Genomic DNA, 22,829 nt, shown 5'->3' with positions numbered 1-22,829 from the left:
TTGTAAGAAGTATTATTAACACAAGAAAACCAATACGATGCCCAGTAAAAACCTTGGTGAAGAGCTTCTCTTCAAAATAATATGTATCTATTCTTTTAGACAGAAGCCTATAAATCGACATGGCAAAAGACGATGTTTAGGATCCTCTCTGGACAGACATTTTCCCAAATTGATTCTTTAGCTGGAACAGTTTGTTCTGTCATTAGAACCATGATCTCCAGGAATGTTCTGACAATACTCTGCTGTCTTTGCAGAAACTTTCAGCACGATTGGCGAAGACGCGGGAGGTGAGGGAAGCTCCCTATGGCTGCCTGTGTCCCCCTGGTAAGTTTCTGTGCTAACACCCATTCCTCCCTCGTCTTCATGGCTGCCTCATGAGTCTTTTTGATGAGACTGAACCATGCGTCTGCTGGCTGAGTTTGCACCTGATTCAAGCAACATCTCTGTGATTTCTTGATTCAAGCTTGTTTAATTATATTCAAATGACTCTCAGATTTTTTTCATTGTATACGACCAGAACTTAGAAGATCTTGAACTTTCCTAAATCACCATAAGTCCAGTCCTTTATCCTACTGACTGCACTCAGATACTTGGTGTCTTTTCACATTTTTAGCATTAACTTTAGAACAAGTATTATCAACAGTTGTGCAAAGGTGCAATCCATATTTTTATTTCCAATTATTTGTTGGTAGTTCATGGAATCACTCTATGAAAGAACCTCAAAAGCATAATTAGATCTGACCTATTGCTACACATTTCCACTTTAGACAAAGAACATTCATTGTTTTTTTTTTTTCTTTTTTGTAAGAAAAAAAATACAGCTGATTTGATTAAAGACCCACTCCAACTACATTTCTACCTTTTGTAAAATCATTCTCAGTGGTCTTATAATTATGATTATGCAGTTTTTAGCCAAAATAATAATAAAAAAACAGTATTTTTTTAAGTCATATATTCTGCAGAGCGGCAGGGGTGCTTTAGAAATTCCCCCTGGTTTGTGGTCTGGAGGTAACACTAAGTAGTGTTTTATGTTTTCTTTATTTATTTTTTCTGATGGCAGCTCTTTGGAGCGTTTTCCACAATAGAAGACTGGTAGAAGTGCCTCTCCTCTTGGATGTACTGGAGCTGTGTGAGAACAGGGGGAGGTGCTGGTCACCACGTTAGTGCTAACTGGTCCTGTCAGGAAGATGTTAGTGATTTAACACGCTTGTGGGCCGGCTTGTTAAGGTGGCGGTTTGCATGCTGTTTCACAGCAGACTGTTGAGCTGCAGGTGTGGACGCCTTTCAACTCCGGAGGGGCCAGATGGTCTGTCACTTCTGCAGCTTCCTGTAATTTTCTCCCCTTTTGATAGGGGCGAGAGTCCCTTTACAACCCATACCAAATAGCAACAAAGTGGTTGGAGCTTATTTAAAAACTAAACACACTCACTAGTTATCTTAGGCTGATACCAAATACCAGGAAATTAGATCAAAAACAAAAAATTAATGGTGGAAAAGAAGGTATTTCCTGCAGTCAGCTGTCCAGTTGACTTCACTACATTTAGTATTGATCTGCAACTATCTAAACACAGACAGAAAGTTTATGTAAAACACTTAAATTCTTTCTATTGTAATCAGTACTTAACTAATATTTAATCCCAGTTTGGCTATGATTAATCATCTGCTTTTAACTGTATTTTTACTGTCAAAACAGTTAAGAAAAATACAAAACACACAAAAGTTCTTCACTCAACACTGAATCAAATCCAGGTTTGAAGATTTTTTCACATTGAGAAATTTGGAAAAAAAATTTAAAAATTTAGGGCGTACATTTTTTAAATGACATATTTATCTGGAAAATATAACATGACCCTGAAATTATGTTATAAAATCAAAACAGATTCAGCTTTAGGGGTTTTTGTTTCCACACTTTGGACAAAGTTTGTCACAAAAATAATATAATATAATGAAACATGGTTTTGCTGTGTTGCTTATCCAGTGCAGAACATGTAGTAAATGTAAAAACTATAATATCCCTGCAGAGGTTATAGAGTGGCGTCCAAACGCTGTCACCTTCCACTCTGAAATCAATCAAAGAATAGCTCTGATGATAGATTTGATTAGAATTGATCAACTCTCGTCAGCTTGTCTGGCTGCAATGAATTATGGGATACATTGGTGCCCAAATGTTGTGCGAGTGCTGTGCCTGGCGTCCACCTGGTGCTTGTCACTCAACACTGATTACATGTTTGAATGTTCGGTCCAAATGGCTGCAGTGAGTATTTACACGAGCCAAATGTCTGAATGTGGAGAACTCCTGATGCTTCAACAGAAAGAGGAAGGAAAGTTTACATTGTTTTAGTTTGATCATTATTTTCAAATGTCTCCTATGTGACTTTCAATGCTTAAACTTTGTTCAACAACCTACTTATTGATGACTAGATGAAAGAAAAAAGTTTAATAGAATAACGGCATCCGAGTTAGCAAACAAAGTTAGTGGAAATGTGTTTATTGAGGTATAAATGTTGTATTTTTGAGGCTAAAAACTGTAACTGACATGTATGTTTGCACAGCAGACTGTGTCCTCGTTGCATATTGTTCACCTGAAGGACACAGAGCTTTATTCTGAGGATGGCATGTTTGGGGGTCAGCCTGTAGAAAGTAAACCACGTCAGCTGCTAAAAGTGGACCCTCTAAATGTTGCACACTTTAGACCTTAATGGTGCCGCAGAGTCTGTTGTCTTTCGAATGTTTATCCGGTGTGTGAAACACAGAGATGGGCCTAAAAATATGCGCAGCACACGGGCGGACTGGATGGAGATGAATCACCAGACTTGTGCATATGGAAGAGGCGGTCCCTCGTCGACGGCCAGACGATGTCATGCATTACTGATACCCACATGATCCTGTGAGGCTGAACTCGGATGAGCTTTTTATGCTCGGCGATAATAGGAAAACCTAAGCTGGTTCAACCAGACAGCTGGAGCAGCCGTACGCCTCAGAGTGCACGCCAGTCTGTCACATATACCAACACTAGACCTATCAGCATCCAGCAAGTGTTGAGTTTAACATCTATTTTCATGTTTTTTGACAATTCATTCTAGTTAAATTAACACCAATCTAACTTGGTTTTAGTAGAATTCAGGTCATTTAACGGCGGAGCTTTGGCTCCAGTGTTTAGATCCACACGACTATTGTAACTCTTCAACCATTTACGCTGCTAACGTAAATTCAGTGGATTCTGACACAGAGAAAAGCAGCTCTGCACTGATATGCAACACGCTGTTTACGAAATCAACGCTAATCAGCTGATCCTGTCAAAATGAAAAGTCGCTTTTCAGATTCAGCCGGATCACGTAAGCGCTCGAAGAGTAACGTATGTCAGAGAGCGTGTGTTGTTTCTGTGTCACATCTTAAAGACATTCCACATCTTTCTATAAACAAGTCTTTTCCAAAATCAGAACTAAAATTAAAAATAATAGAAGTATTCACCACTTGGGGTGTGCCAAAATATCGATATTGTGATATATCACGATATTTGGTCCCTTTGATTGATTCTTGATGGATTCTCACCAAGTATCGATCTTTTATTTTCTTTGAAGAGGCTGTAAAGAGATATATTCATCATCTTTGGTAAGACGTTCCTTCAGAGGTAGATAGGAGGCGCGTTGCACCAGTGTGTCTGGCAGCTACTTGAATTATTTAGTTTTCTTTCAGTTTTTTACAACAATTCTGCACTAAGTATTGGCACTGTTGTTCATGTTTACTTTCGTTAACACTGAATTTTACAGATATTTGTATATATATATATACACATTTTTTTTTAACATTTGTGGTGCTTTTTATCCAGAAATTCATAAATCTATAACTTTCTAAAATTAAAGCAGAGAAAATTAACTGTATTTACTTTTAACAACAAGGCACACTTAAAACACTGAAATTTTTCATAATGTTTAGTTCTCAATTATTGAAACACTATGGCTACTGAGCTTTGGAGCCTTGCAGAGTGAGAAGTTATTTTACTTTTTTATATAACTTTACTTTATAGCTACTTTTTTAAACTAAAAGTTTGTATTGTTCTTTAACCAGAGAGCCACAATGGAGGGGTAGAAGAGCCAGACGTGGCTCTGGAGCCGTAGGTTTCAGACCTCTGGACTAGGACCACAGCCGCATGGTTTATCATTGAGTTTCCTCTTGACAATCGTCAGTCATGGTTAGGGATGGGTGATATATCGTATTGGACTGATACTAAAACAATCCACAGATTTTGTTCTGACTGTTCTCAGACATACTTTATTTTTGACATCATGGATACTTGTTCTAATAGATCCTTGGCGTTAGGAAGCTAATGTTTAGTCAGTAATTGGTCTGTTTTCATGAACAGTTTATATTTGATCTATGTTGTTCCTAATCAAAAAGAATTGCCCATTGGGGATAAATAAAGTTGGTTGAATTTGAATTTGACTTTATGGACTTCCGACCATCAGTCCAGAACAACAGAGAGTGTGAGAAAGAGGTGAAGAGGTTGGTGGTACGGGTGGAGAAAGGTTTCAGGTGAGATGAATGACTAAACAGTGTCATCAAAGGTGAAAGGAAAGGTGTAGAAGACTGTGGTGAGACCGTTAGTTTAGTGCTGGGGTGTCAAAGTCAACCACACAAGGGGCCAAAATCCCAAACACACCTTAGGTCACAGGCCAAAAAGGATAAACATTTATTCAACACATTTTTAAAACTCTAAACCGTAACTCTTTAACATAATTCTGAACTAGATGTGTAGCATTACCTGCGATAATGCTAGTGTGAATGCTGTAAGCTGAATTTGGTCGCTGAAGATGCTGAAGTTAATAGATAAAAACATGGAAGCAGATAGCCAGCTAAAATATTAGCTAAATACCAAATTAGCCTACAAAAAAACGTAGGTTTGCAGCTAAAATATATTAGCTTAACTCCAAAACAGCCTAAAAAATCTTAGTAAATGCCAAAATAGTCCTAAAAGCTATCAGAATGCCATTTTTTAAAATAATTATAAATAATAAAAATGCAGGAATATTATTCCAGAATAAATCAACTTAAACCTTAAATTACTTTCAATATTTTACTCTCAGTAAAATATATTTTGTCAAAGTTATACAAGTTAGAAATGAGAGCAAGATAACATACAATAAAATAAAATGATCTGGAGGGCCGGATAGAATTACCTGGAGGGCCGGATCCGGCCCCCGGGCCTTGACTTTGACACATGTGCTGCAGAGGAGGAGACCATGAGGGTGGTTAGTGTGAGCAGAGGTGGGGGTTAAATAAAGACGTTGATTCCCTTTAGCATGATTCACTATGGCGACTTCTAAAGGAAACAGTCAAAAAACAAAGTTTGTTTTCCCCATTCAAACTTTGAAACGTCAGAGATTTCTGTAAAACACAGATAAATCAACAAGAACAAAAACCTTTATAAGCTCAGATGACCAGCACTTGATTTTGGTTTCTTCAAATATATTCCAAAACATAACTAAAAGTTATGTTTTGATGTTCTAAAATGTAGAGTCAGGATCAGTGTAGTGCAGGCGGTTGGGGACTGTCGTACAGCTGTTGTCCGCACGCTGCTAAGGTTAGTCTGCATGTTATTGTTGAGATGCTGTTTGGTAACAAAGTCGCATCAAAGTGTTTTGCTCGTAAAAAGTCTCTTAATATCTAACTGCTATTTGTATGTCGCGTAAACCTCTGCAAAAGAAACTCGCTTTGATATCAAGCATACAAATGAGGGAAGGAAACAATGTGTCAGATCCTTGAAGTTCATCAGGAGGTTTGTTGAAGACACCTGCTGGAGAGCAGGTTGGGTTCAGCTCCAGTTACCATGGAAACAGCCCAAAGGACTCCACTCCAGCAGGTGCTGTGGGTGCAGCTCTCATTGAAGCCTGTGTTTGTGTCATCATCTGGTTAACAGAACGCCGCCACTTTCAGTGTTTCCGTGGCTCTTTGTGAGTCTAAGTTATTGCACGTTCTGTGTACGTTAAACGGTGATTTCTGTCTGCACAAATACACACGAAAACATATTTTAGCTAAGCATAAACAATACTCACATCTCAGAGAGGGCAAAGGAGCAACAAGCACAAACAGTTTTCTCTGAGAAAAACACACTTAAAGTTGTGTGGTCCAGTTGTTAGCATGAAGGATAACAACTGAGCTGGCCTCCAAAAGAAATCCAAGAGTGAAAAAACACATGGAAAAATGAGCTTTTGGTGTTGATTCTGAGATTCTAAAACACAGTAAATAGGAATCACCACACTGCCCCCAGTGTTTGATGGCACGCACAGGTGACATACTTTTATCATGAATGAATACTTTACAGCCTGTCAATGTAAGGGTGGTATTTTAACCCTGAGATTGTTCATCCGCAATATTTACACATAGATGGATGACAGAAGGAACAATCTTTGAACATTCCAGTGAAAGAGGTGATGCTGAAGTAAAGAACACACACTAGGGCGGAGTATCAATAATTTCCAGAAACAATTTGATTCACAAGAACCTGGATCATTCAATTCAGATTTTTTTTCAATCCTCTCAATTCAATTCAATTTCATGTTGAGTTTACACATTTAGACACATTTGTTTAGAAATACATTCATAATCTCTTATATATATATTTTTTTATATTAATCTGATCCAGTTCCCATCATGCCTCGTGTGAATGTAGCAGAACACAAAGGCACCTTGACAAACGATAACACAAGGCAGCAAAATGTTGTGTTGGTCTTAGTAGGTTAACTGAACACCCAGAACCTTTTTTAGTGACCTACATCATGTTTTTGCTTCTAGGGTCTGTGCCAGTTGAATACCAGGATCCAAATCCTATAAGGCCATAGTTCCAAACCACTGAGAAAGACATTAGAATGATGTCGTCTTTATCTTGTATGTAATTGTTGAATTCTTAGTGCCACTTTGTGAATGGTCAACTTCTCATTGTGTTTGAAATGTTCGACTGCAAAGAACATCCTAAAGTCTAGAGCTAAAGGCAAAATGCTAAAAGTGGAAGTAATGATCCTGCTTAGGCTACGTATGAGTCATTGGTCATCGTCCAGAATAGCTATTCTATCATTCTTCAATCGTTCTAGATATTTCAATTAATATTTATTTTTAGTTTCTTGAGTATAACTACCACAAGGCACAATGGTAGTAAGATGTTATTTTTTATTTACTTTTGTGTTTATTCACTTCATTTATAGTTGTAGGTAACATTCTCTTATCAACCCTCCTTTTTGATGTGTCATCTGAGAAGTAATTTGTCTTTCATCATTCAGATAATTCAGAGTCTTAATGTTTGTAATTCCTGTAGGATTTTTTGTATTACAAACACAGTGCAGCAGAGAGAAAACTGACAATCCCCCGTCTAAACAAGTCACTTCCTCTAAAATGCACAGCTGACATGGGGTGGGAGGGTTCCTGGGCCGTGGGGTCGGTTATTTAAGAAGCCCAAGTTCACCTTGACATGTGTGCTGACAGGAAGAACACACGGCAGATCGCCTTGCCTTGTTTGTGATAAGTTTACAGGCAGCTGCCAATGTTCAGCCAAAGCTTGAAGAATGCGAGAGCCAGAATAAAAAGTCTTTTTTTGCCTATGATTTAAAAAGCGATGATCTTTTAAATTAGGAATACCGTTTGAAAATCCAATGTAAATTTAAATTCACTTTAAAAGGTGAGAATGTATTCATTTTGTTTTCATGATCACAAGTTTATGTGGCCTAATGCATTCCATAGGATCGTTGTGTCAACATTCAAAATAAACCCCACCAGCCCCTCAGCTTAGTGTGTTATATTTGCTCTTCATCACACTTTTACAAATCAAAAGGCGGTCACTGCGATTGTAGACTTTAATGAGCCCGAGATAAGGAAAAAACCACAACTTAAGTACTTTTAGTTTCATCCATAACAAAATGATTTCTGCTTACATTTGTTTTCTTTCATAAGAAAAATGCCACGCATACTTGTCAAAAACTAAAAAAACAGGATTTTCATCAGAGGGAGACTTTAAGGATTTATAGTCAGATTTTTTCCGCTTAGTGCTCAGGTACTGAAGTCAAGAGGCACATTTCAACCATCAAGCTAAATACGTTGTTTCTCTTTTTTGCCACAGTATTATTGAGTTAGTTCTATAGTTCTTTAAGCTTAAATAATTCTAGCCGACATTTCTACGGTATCTCGACCGTGTTCTTTCTGTGAGGAGTTTGCGTAATCTCCTTGTTCATGTGTTTTCTTTGGTTTCCTCCCACAGTTCATAGTTGGTGTGTCTAGATTGTCTCTAATTTGTGTGTGTCTGTGGTGGGTGTGAACCTGCAGTGTACTGTCAGCCCGTTCAGGGTGTACCCCATGCTTCAGAATCAGTTCAATGACAGCGTTAGAGTTAGGAGTGGTAATGGAGTATGGAAAGAAATAAGTATCACCCTGATTAGCATAATTCTTGATTTGTGTGTAAATTAGGATTTGTGTGTGTATTCTGGATTTGGACCGCGGTGGTAGCAGCGTGAGGCCATTCTAAACACTGACAGGGCGGAGGGGGTTGATCAGCCCACCGGCCAGCTTCGATCAGCGGGTATTTATAAAGGTCCGGCGCCTCTTGCTATCCCGGTGAGTGGTGACCAGCGTAACTTAAGTGTTTGTGTGTGCATAACCAGCTATTCATTTGTAATTTTTGAAGATTTGTGCATCATTTTTATTTTCAAGCTGTTGTCATTTTAATTTGTGCATGTGTAAATTGTATATTGTACTTTTTTGAATTTTGTTTTGTTGTACTAATGCGCAAATTGTATTATACAAGTTACAAATCAGGAATTACACACGCTCAAATCCTAAATTAAGATTTGTGCACAAATCAAGAATTGTGCACCAAAAAATCAAGGTGAGTCTCTTTTCTCTCCACAATGGAGTGCTTTACTCTTCAGCTTTTTCACAACATCACAAAGCCCTCCTTTTGCTCCACAACTACTCCAGCAGTACAAACACTTCAGCTGTCCCAACACTTGTGTGATGGTGTGTGGAGATGCTGTCATTCCTCTATGGAAGGTTGGAGGATCCTGTAATGACAACAGAACCTGCTAGCTTACTTTATCTGATGCAAGCATTCCTTAATCAGTTAATACAGTTCATGTTTCTACCTTATATAAATGTCATGTTGCAGTTTCAATGTGTTTTACAGCAAATGTTGAGGCACAAGTCAAACGTCTTTGGGTGTTCTGGGTGTCAGTCAGCTCTGTGAGCCAAAGCAATTTAGGCCGTATACATATTTATTGGCTGTATTTTCAGTAGCAAAGGTGAGAATACAGTAACAACTCAAAACATAAAGTCACTGGCACCTTCTGAACCAATTACTTGAATAACATTGAGCTCTTAAAAGTTAAAATGAAGTTGTTGGTAAAGTGTTTCTCTGAAGAATGAAATATGTGAATACAAATCAACATGTGTTTGTATTGGATGAAAAGCGTCTAACATGTGCAGCTCAGCTTATTTTTTGGGTCACATGTTATTATAGTTATAGTTATAGTTATTTTCCAGATGGTGCTGAAATCTACAGCAAAGTAATTTATGACATTCTGGTTTTTATGATTACCTTTAGTGCAAACTCACCTGATGTTGAGCTCGCATAGACATTCACCTGAATGTCTTGGAATAGTTCTTAACTGTGATGATTTCAAACATTTGCTGGTGTCACCGTGGAAAGTTGACTTGTTTGAGCTATATTTGAACACATTTTAGCTGTTTAATTAATCTCCAAGTGAGCAATAAACCTGCCTCCACATTGTTACTGTGACTAAAACACTCTTTACTGTTGTACTTCAGCACATTAGGACGTTCTAATTCAATCTGATGACACTCGACACGTTACAGCTGAAAATACAGTAAATAGAGTTTCCTTCTATATACAAGTGGTACATTTCTCAATTCAATAAGTATTTGTTCGCCTACAAACTTAGTTCTTCTTTAAGAGGCTCATCTGCCTTCCATTTGTTACCTGTATTACTGACACTTCTTTTAGCTGATTATCAGTATAAAACTCTGACTCTATAGTAGGGAATCTACAAGAAATCAACTGTGCAATTATTAGAAATGAAAGTCATACAAGTCCACAGAGTATCGCCCTCCATCTGGGGCGCCACACAAGACCTCGCCCTGTAAAGTGAAAATAGTCACTAAAATGGTCAGTAAAATCCCATTGGGAGGCCTAATAAGTGACCTGAGGAGAGCTGCTGGGACCAAAGTAACAAAGGCTAGCATCAGTAACACACCACAAGTCCAGAAGAGGGCTGGGAGAAGGTCATATGAAGAAACCAAAACAGAACTTTCTGGTAAAAACTCAACTTACGGGGAGAAAAAATGCTGAGTTGCATCCAAAGAAGCATGGGGGTGGAAGCATCATGCTTTGGGCTACTTTTCTGCAAAGAAAACAGGACAATTGATCTGTGAGAAGACTGAATGGGGCCGTGTATGGATGAAAACTTCCTTCCATCAGGGAGAGCATTGAGGATGAAATGCGTCTGGATCTTCCAGCAGGAGGATGATCTCAAGTTCATCACCCAGACAACCAAGAGTTTTTTTATCAAAGACATTTCAAGGTACTGAAGCAACCTAGTTAGTCCCCAGATCTCAACCCCTTAAAGCACGTGTCAAAGTCAAGGCCCGGGGGCCAGATCCGGCCCTCTAGATCATTTTATTGTTATTAATGGTCTGATGTTATCTTGCGCTCATTTCTAATTTGTATAATTGTAACAAAATATATTTTCATGGAGACCACAGGTTATTGAGAGAGCTCACTGAGGACTCGCATGAGGAACCAGTGAAGTCCAAATCCTGAGGTCAAAGATAAGAGTAAGAATGAAGAGCTCAGGGAAAGTTCTGTATGGGAAGGACGACCTGGTGAGGAGCTCCTGCTGACAGGTGACTGAGGGGTAAACACAGTCAATAGCTGGTTGAGATGCTGTCTTTACTCCCATCATCCCATGCTGCACCAGGTCCTGGTTCTGAAATGACAATAGAATAACACAAACATTGACAATCAGATTGTTGCATTTGAACTCTTCCATGAAGCTTTATAGTGGAGTATTGATTTATTTCAGTGAGTTCTTCTTGCATTAATGATCTTAAGCATGACTCTGTCTATGTTATAGTTTACTACAGTATGCACACCTTAGCCTGAAGGTGCTATCCGGTCTTTTGTTTCAGTGTTACAGAGAAATCCACTTTAATATATTTCAAAGAAAAATCCAAACCATGAATGGTAAAAGTGAGCATAGCGCCTGACTCCATGCTGCTTTTTATAATGAGGCAGACTTTTCCAGATGTGACCCTGTTAAAAGCTTCTACCTCTGGACTACTCTCCCTCTGTGTTGGACATACGGCTCAGATTTGTCCCGTCTCTCTTTGGGTTGGGCCAAACTCGGCACATTTTGCTGGGGTGATCCTAATGAGGCCTTCTGCTTCAAGGCTTTTGATGCCTTTGACTTTTCATGGCTGGAAGCTGATCATTTTCTCTTTATCAACATGTGTCATTTTATTACAAACTCTTACTTTATCTGTGAGCTCCTGTTTTGGATCTCTTCTACCGATCATTAGTGATGTTAGTTAGATGACTGTATTAGGATTTTTTCCCCCTTGGGTTAAAACGAGACAGAGAGCCTTGAAGCCACTGAAGCACAGAAACACATTTGCAAGCAGCTGTCAAACAGACACAGCCTCCTGTACGGGGAAAATCTTTTAATAATAATCATATAAACTCAAACATGGAGACATATTACCAGTGATTACCACAAGAGACAAACCTGATTTCTCAGCATCATCTGTGTCGTCCACACATTCAAAGTGAGATATCGACGCACACCTTTCCCTATGACATCATCCTAAGCGCATTAGCTGATAGCTCCTCCCACATGTGGCCGCAGCGTCAAGTTTTATGAGCAGTGAATTTGCTGCGTGACAAAGAAGGGGCGGGGCACACGAATGTCGCGTTCAGTGTAAAAGCACCTTTATGGGTCCAGATGACCCGATCCTTTTATTGATGTGTGATCCTCCCATGACAGAGGTGGAGAGGATTTCATGTCTGCCACGGACACCAGTGAAGATAAAAAAATCCTTGAAAAAAAAAAAAAAAGTTCAGCGGGCTGTCTTGTGGGGTCCAGATGACTTTTAATGTAAACATGCCGAGGATAGCACAAGGGTTAGATGCTTGAAGGCTGTAAAACTCTTCACTATACATGTTTATCCAACAGATATCAACATTTTCACACTTTTCTCCTGTTTTAACTCTTGAAGTTTAAACCTTTTATTTAAAAAGTCCAGTTTTATACGACCAGATCCAACGACAATAGCAAATGTAAAGTTTAAAACATGAAGCTGAAACATCACAAAGCAAATACAAAGCCATCATCAAAGAAGCGTGGACATGCAGAAGATATTACTTGAACTTTCAAATCAAGGCGGAGGCTGCAAAATATCGACTTGGGGGCCGCAAATGGCCGCCAGTTGGAGACCCCTCCTCTACGGTCAATTCAGTCTTTCATTCTAAGATGTTCATCACATCCGGTACTGTGAAAGTAGCTTTATTATGTATTTTTACATATTTTGTCTTTTATTTTAAAAAATATTTTATGTTTTTATTTACTAGATCTGAAGACCAGGTTTCTGACTCGTATTGAGTCAGAGACGTCATTGTTACCACACAAAACCATTGAATACATGCTATGTTTTATAGCCGTGGAAGGGGAAGATATAACCCTGTTTTAGTTTTATTTAAAATCCTCAGACATTCTGCTCTTATTTTGACATCAGAGAGCGTGTTTCCTTCATAGATGCTGAATATGTAATGTACACAGTCAGCTTCCAGAGAGTGTTCACATGTAGAAAGTAAATGCCTGCATTTGGCTAATTGTGTCCTTTTATATACTATTGATTACTATATAATCTGTGCAAATGTCAAAGTGTTTTGCATCACTATCATAACACTATAAAAGCTTATGTGTAACATTGATGTATTTTGTGAAAGTGTGTCTTGGACAGGAGACGGGAAGGAAAGCACTCTCTCCTTCTTTGAGTTAATGATGCAGAGAAAACAAACAGTTAAGATTAATGGCAGCTGAGTTTTCCTCATGGAAAGTGCAGAAAAAACAAAAAATGTTCCTTCCTGGTTGTTTCTCAGATGAAAATATTTCTTTTAAAGCAAACAAATCTTTCCCCCTTCAAATGGCTCTTTAATGTGTGAAACTGGACATGGACCCAAAGTGCCTGAGATTCTTCTCAGTAGTTCAAGAATGTGCTGCACGCCCACATGCGTACTACTTCTCTGCTCCTTGTTGTCTTGTAAAGACGTTAGTGCGTCAGGTCTCTGAGGTGAGTAGAAAAATGCAGCAGGAGCTCAATGGCTTTACCAGAAGAGTTCAGGAGCAGTGAAACCCACCATTACTGGATCATTTTATTGCGAAAAGGTGAGAAGTGAATGAGCTCCGTTGCGGGTCTCAGGTTGCATCATTATTTGACACTCTGCAACACATATTTGATCCGAGACTGGATGAAGATGGAGAGGTCATTGAGGCGCCTTCCACAGAAAAGGACATATCAATCCTTCAGCAGCTGAAAAATCACCTCCAGAAGCTCTCCATGTGCCTCCTCTGCAGCCTCTCCCTCGGTTTTCTTTGTCAGGGTGCTAAACAAACCACGAGAAAAGCTAAGGAGGCCTTTAATGTTAAATCAGTTTGACAACTCAAGTGTTTCACAGAATCTAAAATTCCCACAAAGCTCCATATCTAAGCTCTATGTTTTGGTTTCTTTTAGGTGTTTTAATTCTGCCTCAGAGTTTTGTACAACTCAGTTTTACAACTAAGATGCAGCAGTATTAACAGTAGATTTTGTTAATCCTTTGACACCGGAGATGTCGCCGGTGAAACCTAAATAACACAAGCTCTTTCATGTATTGTAATTCTTCAACCGTTTAGGTCCCATGTGTCGATGTCAAGGCCCAGGGGCCGAATCCGGCCCCTGGGTAATCATATCCGGCCCTCCAGATCATTTTATTTTATTTTTCATTATTGCCCCAATGTTGTCTTGCGCTCATTGTATAATTTTGAATATATACTGTAAAAAAATATATTTTTATGGAGAGTAAAATATTAAAATTTTGGTCCCCTGTGCGATTGAGTTTGACACCCCTGTAAGTAGTGGCACTACTTTGCTGCAATCTGTAAGCTGAATTTGGCTGAAGATGCTAGTGCTTATAACTGAAGATAGCTAAAAAGGCTGAAGCTGATAGCTGAAACCACTGAAGCCGATAGCTGAAAACGCTGAAGCCGATAGCCAGCTAAAATATTAGCTAAATGCTGAATTAGTCTAAAAACTGGACTAAAATAATGGAAAAAAGCCTAAATTAGTCAAAGCAGCTAGCATGTAAGTATTAGCTAAACTCCAAAACAGCCTAATTTTTTTTTAAAAAGCCCAAATTAGCCAATTAGCTAGCATGTAGTGGAAATATTAGCTAAACTCCAAAATACCCCCAAAAATCTTAATAAATGCCAAAATAGTCCAAAAAGCTAGCAGAATGCCTATTTTTAAAACTTTAAAACTGTAACTCTTTAACATAATTATGAATAATAAAAAGGCAGGAATATTATTCCAGAATAAATCAACTTAAACCTTAAATATCTTTCAATATTTTACTTACATGAAAATATAGTGGCTATAACTGCTTCATCTGGGTCTATATACCGATCGGCCTGCATGACACTTTGGTCAAAAGGTTTTTCAGGTTCACTAAAGGAAATCAAAGGAATTCCCAAAGGTTGGTGCAGTTTGAAACATTTGTGTGAACTCTGTATTTAAATAACCCTTTTTTGAAGTGATTATTTTCAGCATTGATTACATTCAGTCATGCAAAGGGCAGATCTGGTGGGATGTGAGCTTCCTGTTCTCAGAGTGCCACTCTCGGAGCTTAGAGACTCTCTGACATGTACTAATTGGAACTGAAGTGATGTCCTGTCTCCAGGGATCTGTACTTAGCAAAGCTCTTATCCAGAGGGGTCAGAGGTCAGGGCCCCACCCCCGGGCTGTCTCACGGTGTTTGTGAGTAAAGGTAGATGATGACACCATGCGTGTGTGCACAATGACTTCCCCAGCTGGGAAGTGAGAGCGGGCTTTGTGCTCACTGAAGGGGAGAGGCAGAGCAGGATTTATTTCATTGTTTTTTTTAGGTGAGATGCCCCGCTGAAGGGGGCGAGACGGGGGAGGCAGGAGCAGTGGACAGTTGGTTTGGTCATCTGTTAACCAACAAAAACAGCCGAGCAGGTGGACAAATGTTTTAGGTGATTGGCAGATGTTCCAGCTGCACCACATGAATACTCGCAGCACATTTGCTCTCAGTAGGTGAGGACATTAAAGTTGATAATGGAGGAGTTCTTTGTCTTGACACTGCTTCAAAGTACCGGTAAACCAAAAATGTCCATGTGTGTGTGTGTGTGACTCAGGGTTTTGAAGCAACTTTTCTGTGTGAGGATTAGGACTGTGTGGGTGTGTTGTTCTTTTTGTTTACCTTGTGTCAGCATCAACTCAGCAGGAGGCAACGACTGAGACTAATCTGGAGAGACCGAGCGCGAGAATGCTGCTCAGGCCTCCTCCCACAGCACCCTTTAAAGAAGGCTGTCCGAGCTGTGACAGGAACCAAACTTTCAATTACCTCAACTGTCTAACAAAATAAAAGCTTGTAAAAGGTCCACCTCTTCAGTTTGAAAGCTTGACTTTTAGAAAAAGAAATACTTGTGGAACTTCCAGTTGGACAGTTTGTTCACTGAGATGTGTTCTTTTAGGAAGAGATCTATGAAGAAGAAACTTGAGGAATTTGGTGTGTGTGGTTTTGGTGTGTGTGGTGGCAGACAGTAAAGGTCATCAAGGGTCGGCTCTTTTCTTAGCTTTTTCTTTAGTGTCAGAAATAAAACAAGACTAATTCTTCTGACTTCTCCTTCCCGTTTATGAAGATGCGTGTACAACTTGTGTTGTACAGAATATGTTCATGTATTGTGGTGCTGTTTGTCTAAGGCACATGTGTCAAAGTTAAGGCCCGGGGGCCGGATCCGGCCCTCTGGGTAATTCTTTCCGGCCCTCCAGATCATTTTATTTTATTGTTATTAATGTTATCTTGGGCTCATTTCTAACTTGTATAATTTTGACTAAATATATTCATATGGAGAGTAAAATATTGAAAGTTATTTAAGGTTTAAGTTGATTTATTCTGAAATAATATTCCTGCATTTTATTATTCATAATTATGTTGAAAAGTTAAAGTTTTAAAGTTTTAAAAATTGGCATTCTGCTAGTTTTTTCGAATATTTTGGCATTTACTAAGATTTCTTTGGCTATTTGGGATTTCAGCTATTTTTTCAGCTGTTTTGGCTAACCCAAGTTTTTATTTTATTTGACTGTATTTTATGCTAATTTAGCATTTAGCTAATATTTTAGCTGGCTAATATCTTCAGTGTTTTCAGCTATCAGCTTCAGTGTTTTTAGTTATCAATTTCAGCATCTTCAGCGGCCAAATTCAACTTACAGCATTCACACTAGCATTATCACAGGTAATGTTATATATCTAGTTCATAATTATGGAAAAAAGTTACAGTTTTAAAGTTATAAAAATTTCGTTTGAGAGTGTTCAATAAATGTTTATCCTGTTCGGTCCATGACCTAAGGTGTGTTTTGTCCCCCTGTGCGATTGAGTTTCACACCCCTGGTCTAAGAAATGATTAAACACAATGAAGAACATAATTAATAACAGTTTTTATATAATAAGCATTACAGTTAAGGCTAGGGTTGTTGATCATTCAGTGGAAATCTTGTTCAATTCATGAATCAAGATCAGCGATTCAGATCAAACCACAATTCTTAAGTCTGATTTGTGGCTACATGTTTGTCTTATTTCAACTTATAATTTATTTGAAAATTACAATAATATATTTATAAAGACCATTCAACTACACATAACAGATAAAAACACAAGAAGTTAGAGAAAAAAAATGATATATGTCACTTTAAACTCAAAAGTTTTCTCTGTTAACTTCCTGGTTAACTTCAGCAGTAAATAAACCATAAACGTCTCTTTTGTTCTGGATCATTTAACAATACGGTTTGATTAGTTTATCTACTTAACATCCAACATTAATCTCCATTTTAGACCAATAGTGTCTTAGATTTTAAAGATTGCGAATCAGCGAGTTCAGAAATTGCAAACATTCAAACTTTTATACTCTTATACATACGGTTACTCTTATATAGCAGATTACAAATATCATAGTATTCAGATACTCGTTACAGCCTTACGAGGCATCTGATAGGCTGTGGGGAACTGTCCAGATCATTATACCTTTGTCCTGAAGTTGGATGGCTGGATACATGGATGGATGATAGTTTTAAAAAAACTGCTCCAAATGTCCGTCTGAGGTCAGTGTGGAATATTTTCTTTCCAAACGTGAACTTAGCTCCTGGACAAAGACTCGCTGACCTCTGAATCCACTGGAAGGTGATGTTTAAAGCTTCGATTCATCTAACTGTAATATTTGCTGTTGTATCTATGTTCTGCTTGGGTTTAGTCCTGCTGCTGCTGAGAGGTTTTTCTTTTGCAGACTCACCAACTTCTGCAGCTTTGCTGTTTCCTGAGATCTGCCATAAAAACAGGCAACATAACTGGGAGTTTTCAAAAATGTCATCTGCAAGGCAAACTAAAAGACTCCTTAAATCATCTTAGTTATTATATCTACAGATCATGTTCAAAAAACTTGTTATAGGACACCAGAAAGTCAAAGATTAGAAATTAGAAGTAAAAAAAGTTTGAAATTGTTATAAAAACTAGTGAGGGAAAGGATTTGACTAAACAAGAAGAGAGACATTTCAATATTCATTTGGTTTTTAATAAAAAAACAAATTTGTCACAATCATTTAAACAAAGTGGTGTTCCTTCTGATGGCCCAGCAGACACACCTTAGTGGTTCAGTGGTGAGATCACGGGATCCTGATGTGTCCCCAGCTCAACATTAACAGAGCGCTCCAGGATGCAGCCATCAAAAGTGAAGTCAGGACGGCCACAGAAAGATCCAGGTTCTGCTTCCAGTATCTCCTCCCACCGTTAAAGCCCTCCAGGAAATCTTTCTGTCCTTCCACATCCACACGGATTCAAACAACAAATCCATACCTGAAGTTCAACGTATCTCAGTTCATTTTGTATTGAAACAAAAGCAGAAAATAATGGTTTGTATGAAAAGTTTAACAGGAAAACACCATCTGTTCATAAAATCAAGCTGCAGACACCCACATCATCCGCTCTATCTGCTGGTATCATGTGAAGACCAAAAACAAGTCTAATATTCTCTAACTGCGTCTTTTCCCTCTTTCATGATCAGCACAAAATGTTTTTAATATGTTATGTGAACTTTTGCTCCTGAAGATGGACAATTCTTGTTGCCCCAGGCCGGCCAGAATTTTGTTTTGGTGGTTTCACATGTCAAAATTCCTGCTGGGGTTCAAACACAACGTAATAAAACTCCTGTGTAAGTGACCCTTCAGAACCAGTCAGCTGCTCACCTTTAACCCACACACAGGTCTCCCTTTGCAGTTTTACTTTGGTGCTGTGGTTTTTCTTCCGTTCCTGCAGCATGGCCGCCACATAACCGGCGCTGCAGCTCCCCCGCCTGCAGCACTGCGTCACTGTTTCTGCCCTGGTGATCCCAGCAACACCCTAACCCCGTCTGTCAATGCTGCCATACTAGTATAGTAGTAAGTCGGGATAAAGAAATCACGAGGGCTTTTCCCAAAAGCTTCGGTCAGATTTCAGTGTACAAAGCACTGTACATTTCTTGAATACTTAGTTTGACCTTTGTGACCTTTCAGTGACAGAGAAGGGGAACGATTCTGGGGGAATTGGAGTCGAAAGTTTTCAATCGTGTTTCTGAGGATTTACTACAGACACGTGTGTGTACACCCAAACACACGTTCACACTCTGAAGTGACCTGGAGCATGTAGTTCAACACATGGCTCACAAGCTTTATGGACTCAATTAAAGAAAACCAAATCTCTTCAAGAACGTGCACCTGAAGTTCATTGACATTCATTCATGTTTAAACTCTTTTATCAAAAACTCAATGACATACTTTTACTGTGGATTAGCAGGAAAAACATTGACATAAAGGCAGCATGAGAAACTTTAAAGGGGCCATACCAAGATGTTCTTTAGTCTTTCAGAGTGAACTAAATCCATATTTATAATCATATGATACCTTTGGAAAACTAAAAACGAAATATTTATGAAATTCGAGTTATTTTTGTGAACTCTTTTCAAACCCAGAAGTAAAACGATTTGATTTGTGAGGCTCTACCTTCCGCCCCTTGAGGGGGCCACCCAGTTCATCACTTCATCCTAGAGGCGTCCTCGTCAGCCTGTCACCCATGAAAAAAAAAAAAAAAAAATCCCCAAATTTGGCACAGACAGAGTGGTGACGACTAATGGGTTCATTTTGCAGTGAAATTCAGTCAAAAAAATGCAGACAACAACAGGTAAAGATTTCTGGATTTATTAGATTGTTCTGATTAGCACTGGCTGTAAATGTTTCTTTTCTCTGTGAAGCATTATTAATCTCTGTAGTAAAACTCATTTTCCTGGAAACGCGCACCTCAGTCTGTGCTCAGTAATCCATGTTCAAACCACTTCGCCCAATTCCTTACTCGCGTTTTTCTCCAGGAAATAGTCTGCTCCCTTTCTCCTGCTGTTTTCTCACTATCCCATCTGCTTGCACCATTCTCTGATACGTTCAGGATTGATCCCAACATGTCGTGTAGATTCCTCACCAGAAGGTTCTTCATGAAGTTTAAACGCCAAACCGAATGAGCGTTTCTTGATCATCACTAAAATGGCTGACAACACAGACAACCTGCGTCTGCACGACTGTGCACGAGCGGGGGGGTGGGGGGCTAGCTGATCACCACTAGCTTAGTGGAGAAAGTGTTTGTGTTAGCCTGGGGGCGGAGCAAACTCTTCCTGGAGGGGCGGTTCTCACCTTATGATGTCAGCATGTGAGAACAGCCTGGTTTTTGTGGGTATGGGATGGGCAACTGCTGAGATCCCAGGTTTTTAGAAGATTACTCAGAAATCTGTGAACAGATCAACATACCACTTTGGGGTTCTTTATAGAGAGGAATGAACATTATAATACACTTAAACCTCAAAAAGTTTATTTTTAGTAGCATAGCCACTTTAATTTAAGGGTTAACAGAGTCTGGACCAAAAGCTCCAAAATGAATCAATCTTTATACTTTTTTTTTTTCAATCTCAACATGTTTTTTATACAAATGACACACCAGTATGAAACAATAAAGCAACTATCTACTACAATATTGTAGTTTGGAGATGTATTTCTTCTTATCAAGTATTGCTGTGATATTTACTCATAATGTCATAAATATTTAAAGTTTATGCTCCAAGATTTTGTTCATATAGAGAAGTATTTCAACATTTATTTAAAAAAAAAACTCTCAAAAACGTTTCCACTCCATTTGCACATAAGCATTTTAAACTTTTTTTAGGAGTTTTGTGGAGGTCAGCACTTGGAGAAGTTCTGCTGCGTCACCAGGCTTTTCACTCCAAATCTGTCATTTCCATTTCCAAACCACAGACTCTGAGATATTGCGTATCACCTCTTTAGAAAACATTCGAGTTCCTCAGCATCAGCTCTGGGCTCCTCTCTGGACGCGGCCCACCAGATCGGGGCAGGGGGTTGTCGTGGTAAGATGAGGGGATGTTGTTGCCCTCAAAGCTGGAGGTAAAGTGCTTCTTTAGCAGCAGCGTCTGGTTTAGTCGTTTGGGGGAGCTCCGTATGAAACTCGATCCCATTGTGTGATGGAGCTTTTCATTTTGTTTGTCTTTGCAGTCGCTGCTGGGAACCTCGTCAGCTTTTACTGTTTATTTTAATGGGTGGGTTTGGAAGTAGAACGAAACCGTTCACTGACCACCAATATGAGGTTTTACCACAGGAATCACAATGCCCTCCAAGTGTGGGTCAGTGCCTGGTGGAGCAGAGTTAATGAGCACTATTATGCTGTGTTCAGTCCTCAGGCCTTGAACTGTGAAATAGGCATTAGTGGCTCCAGCAGTGCTGTCTTTGACCTGATGGGATTTCACTTTGGTTATTGTTGTGGATACATGTGTAAACATCACCTCCCTTTGATATGGCGGATGTTTTTTTTGTTTTTGTTTTTATTACAATAATTAAAAAAAACTTGTTTCTACTCAGGTTAACCATTTAAATAATAGTATTTTCATTGCAAAGGTTGACTAAAATTTTATAAACTAATGAATAAATTTGGGATGTTTATAGCACAAATCCCAATTCCTCAATATAATAGATTCTGATTTTTACTCAAAGAAAATCCTCCACAACCAAATATTTGAATTATTTTTTTATAACAAACAAGTTTTTGCAAGTAAAAGATGGGTGAAAGTGAAAACTTAAATCACTGTGAAAGTTGTATTACCTGCAAACATTCTAGTGTGAATGCTTTTTGCTGAAAGTAGTTGCTGAAGTTTTTTTGCTGAAAATGGTGGCGCAATTTACTTTAATTGATGAAGAGATTTGCTGAAAATGAAAAAGCTATTTTCAAAATGTTGGAAAGTTTGTAAAAGAACTATGAAAGAGCACTGAAGTTGACCTCAATTTCCGAAAAGGTTGTAGTAAGATTGCCAAAAATTCCTAATGCATGCCAATTTAGTAAACATATTTAGTGTGTTGCTTAAATATGAGCTAAACTCTGAATTAGTCCAAGAAACCCCAGTAGATGCGAAATTAGCCAAAAAAGCTAACTTGATGCTTAAATACTAGCTAAACTCCAAAATGGCCTAAAATTGCTCAATAAAGTAAATTAGTCAAAAACTTTAGCATGTTGCTAAAATAGAAACTAAACTCTAAATTAGCCTAAAAAACCCTCAGTAAATAACAAATTTGCCAAAAACTTTAGCATGTTGCTAAAAATTATCCAAACTCCAAATTAGCAATAAAAACCTCAGTAGATGCCAAAATAGCCAAAAAAGGTAGCTATACTAGCTAAACTCCAAAATAGCCTAAAATTCCTCTTTGAGCAAAATTAGCCAAAAACGTGAGCATGTTGCTAAAATATTAGCTAAACTCAAATTGTTTATAAAATTACTTTAAAACATTAAAGCATAGCCCGTGAATATACTTAAATTCTTGTTGTTAATCGACTTAGAATTTTTAAATTTAAAGACTTTCTTATTTATTTCCTATGAGGCATATTTTACTCCATATTTTAAAAACTATAAAGTTTATGAATACCAAAAATACAAAGTAATGTCCTGAACGAGCTGAACGTTTTGTTATTACCAAGATGTCTAAAATTGCTGAAAGTGTGATTGAGTTTTTACGTGCTGAAAAACATATGGAAATGAGCAGGAGAATCACTACAGTGTGAATGATTACTAAGCATTCACACTGTAGTGATTCTCCTGCTCTACTAAGCATTCACACAATTACCAGTTATAGTATTACTTTGTGATATTAACGTGCCACTCCAATCACCTTTAAATCTGTTTTAAAAGTGATCCCAGTAGCTTTTTAGTTATGAATTTGCCTTTTTTTGGCAAAATCTACAATCTGTGTTGTTTTCTTGGACATAGTTTCTGCAGAAGGGCAGGAGGTCAATAGAAACTCATGCTTTGGTAACTCATACTGTTGTCGTGGAGTAGGTTCCCTTTCACTTCCCATCATCCATGTGTGCATGGATCTATTCGTCTGATAGTAGATGATCAGAACGGAATGGAGAAGGGAGCTTGTGG

General features: G+C 38.4%; 1 protein-coding gene across 8 annotated transcripts in view; it reads left to right on the top strand.

The window, feature by feature from the left end:
* The window catches only part of col13a1 (collagen, type XIII, alpha 1), a 140,801-nt gene that overhangs the window by 18,208 nt on the left and 99,764 nt on the right, over window positions 1-22,829 (top strand). For all 8 annotated transcript variants that reach the window (XM_024296974.2, XM_024296973.2, XM_024296976.2 and 5 more), the window contains exon 2: window positions 255-324. In XM_024296974.2, the coding sequence (XP_024152742.1) occupies window positions 255-324 (70 nt within the window). The remainder of the gene's footprint in view (window positions 1-254; window positions 325-22,829) is intronic.

Source organism: Oryzias melastigma, linkage group LG15, assembly GCF_002922805.2.
Source record: "Oryzias melastigma strain HK-1 linkage group LG15, ASM292280v2, whole genome shotgun sequence".
Taxonomy (NCBI): domain Eukaryota; kingdom Metazoa; phylum Chordata; class Actinopteri; order Beloniformes; family Adrianichthyidae; genus Oryzias; species Oryzias melastigma.
This window is presented reverse-complemented; position numbering and strand designations above follow the sequence as displayed.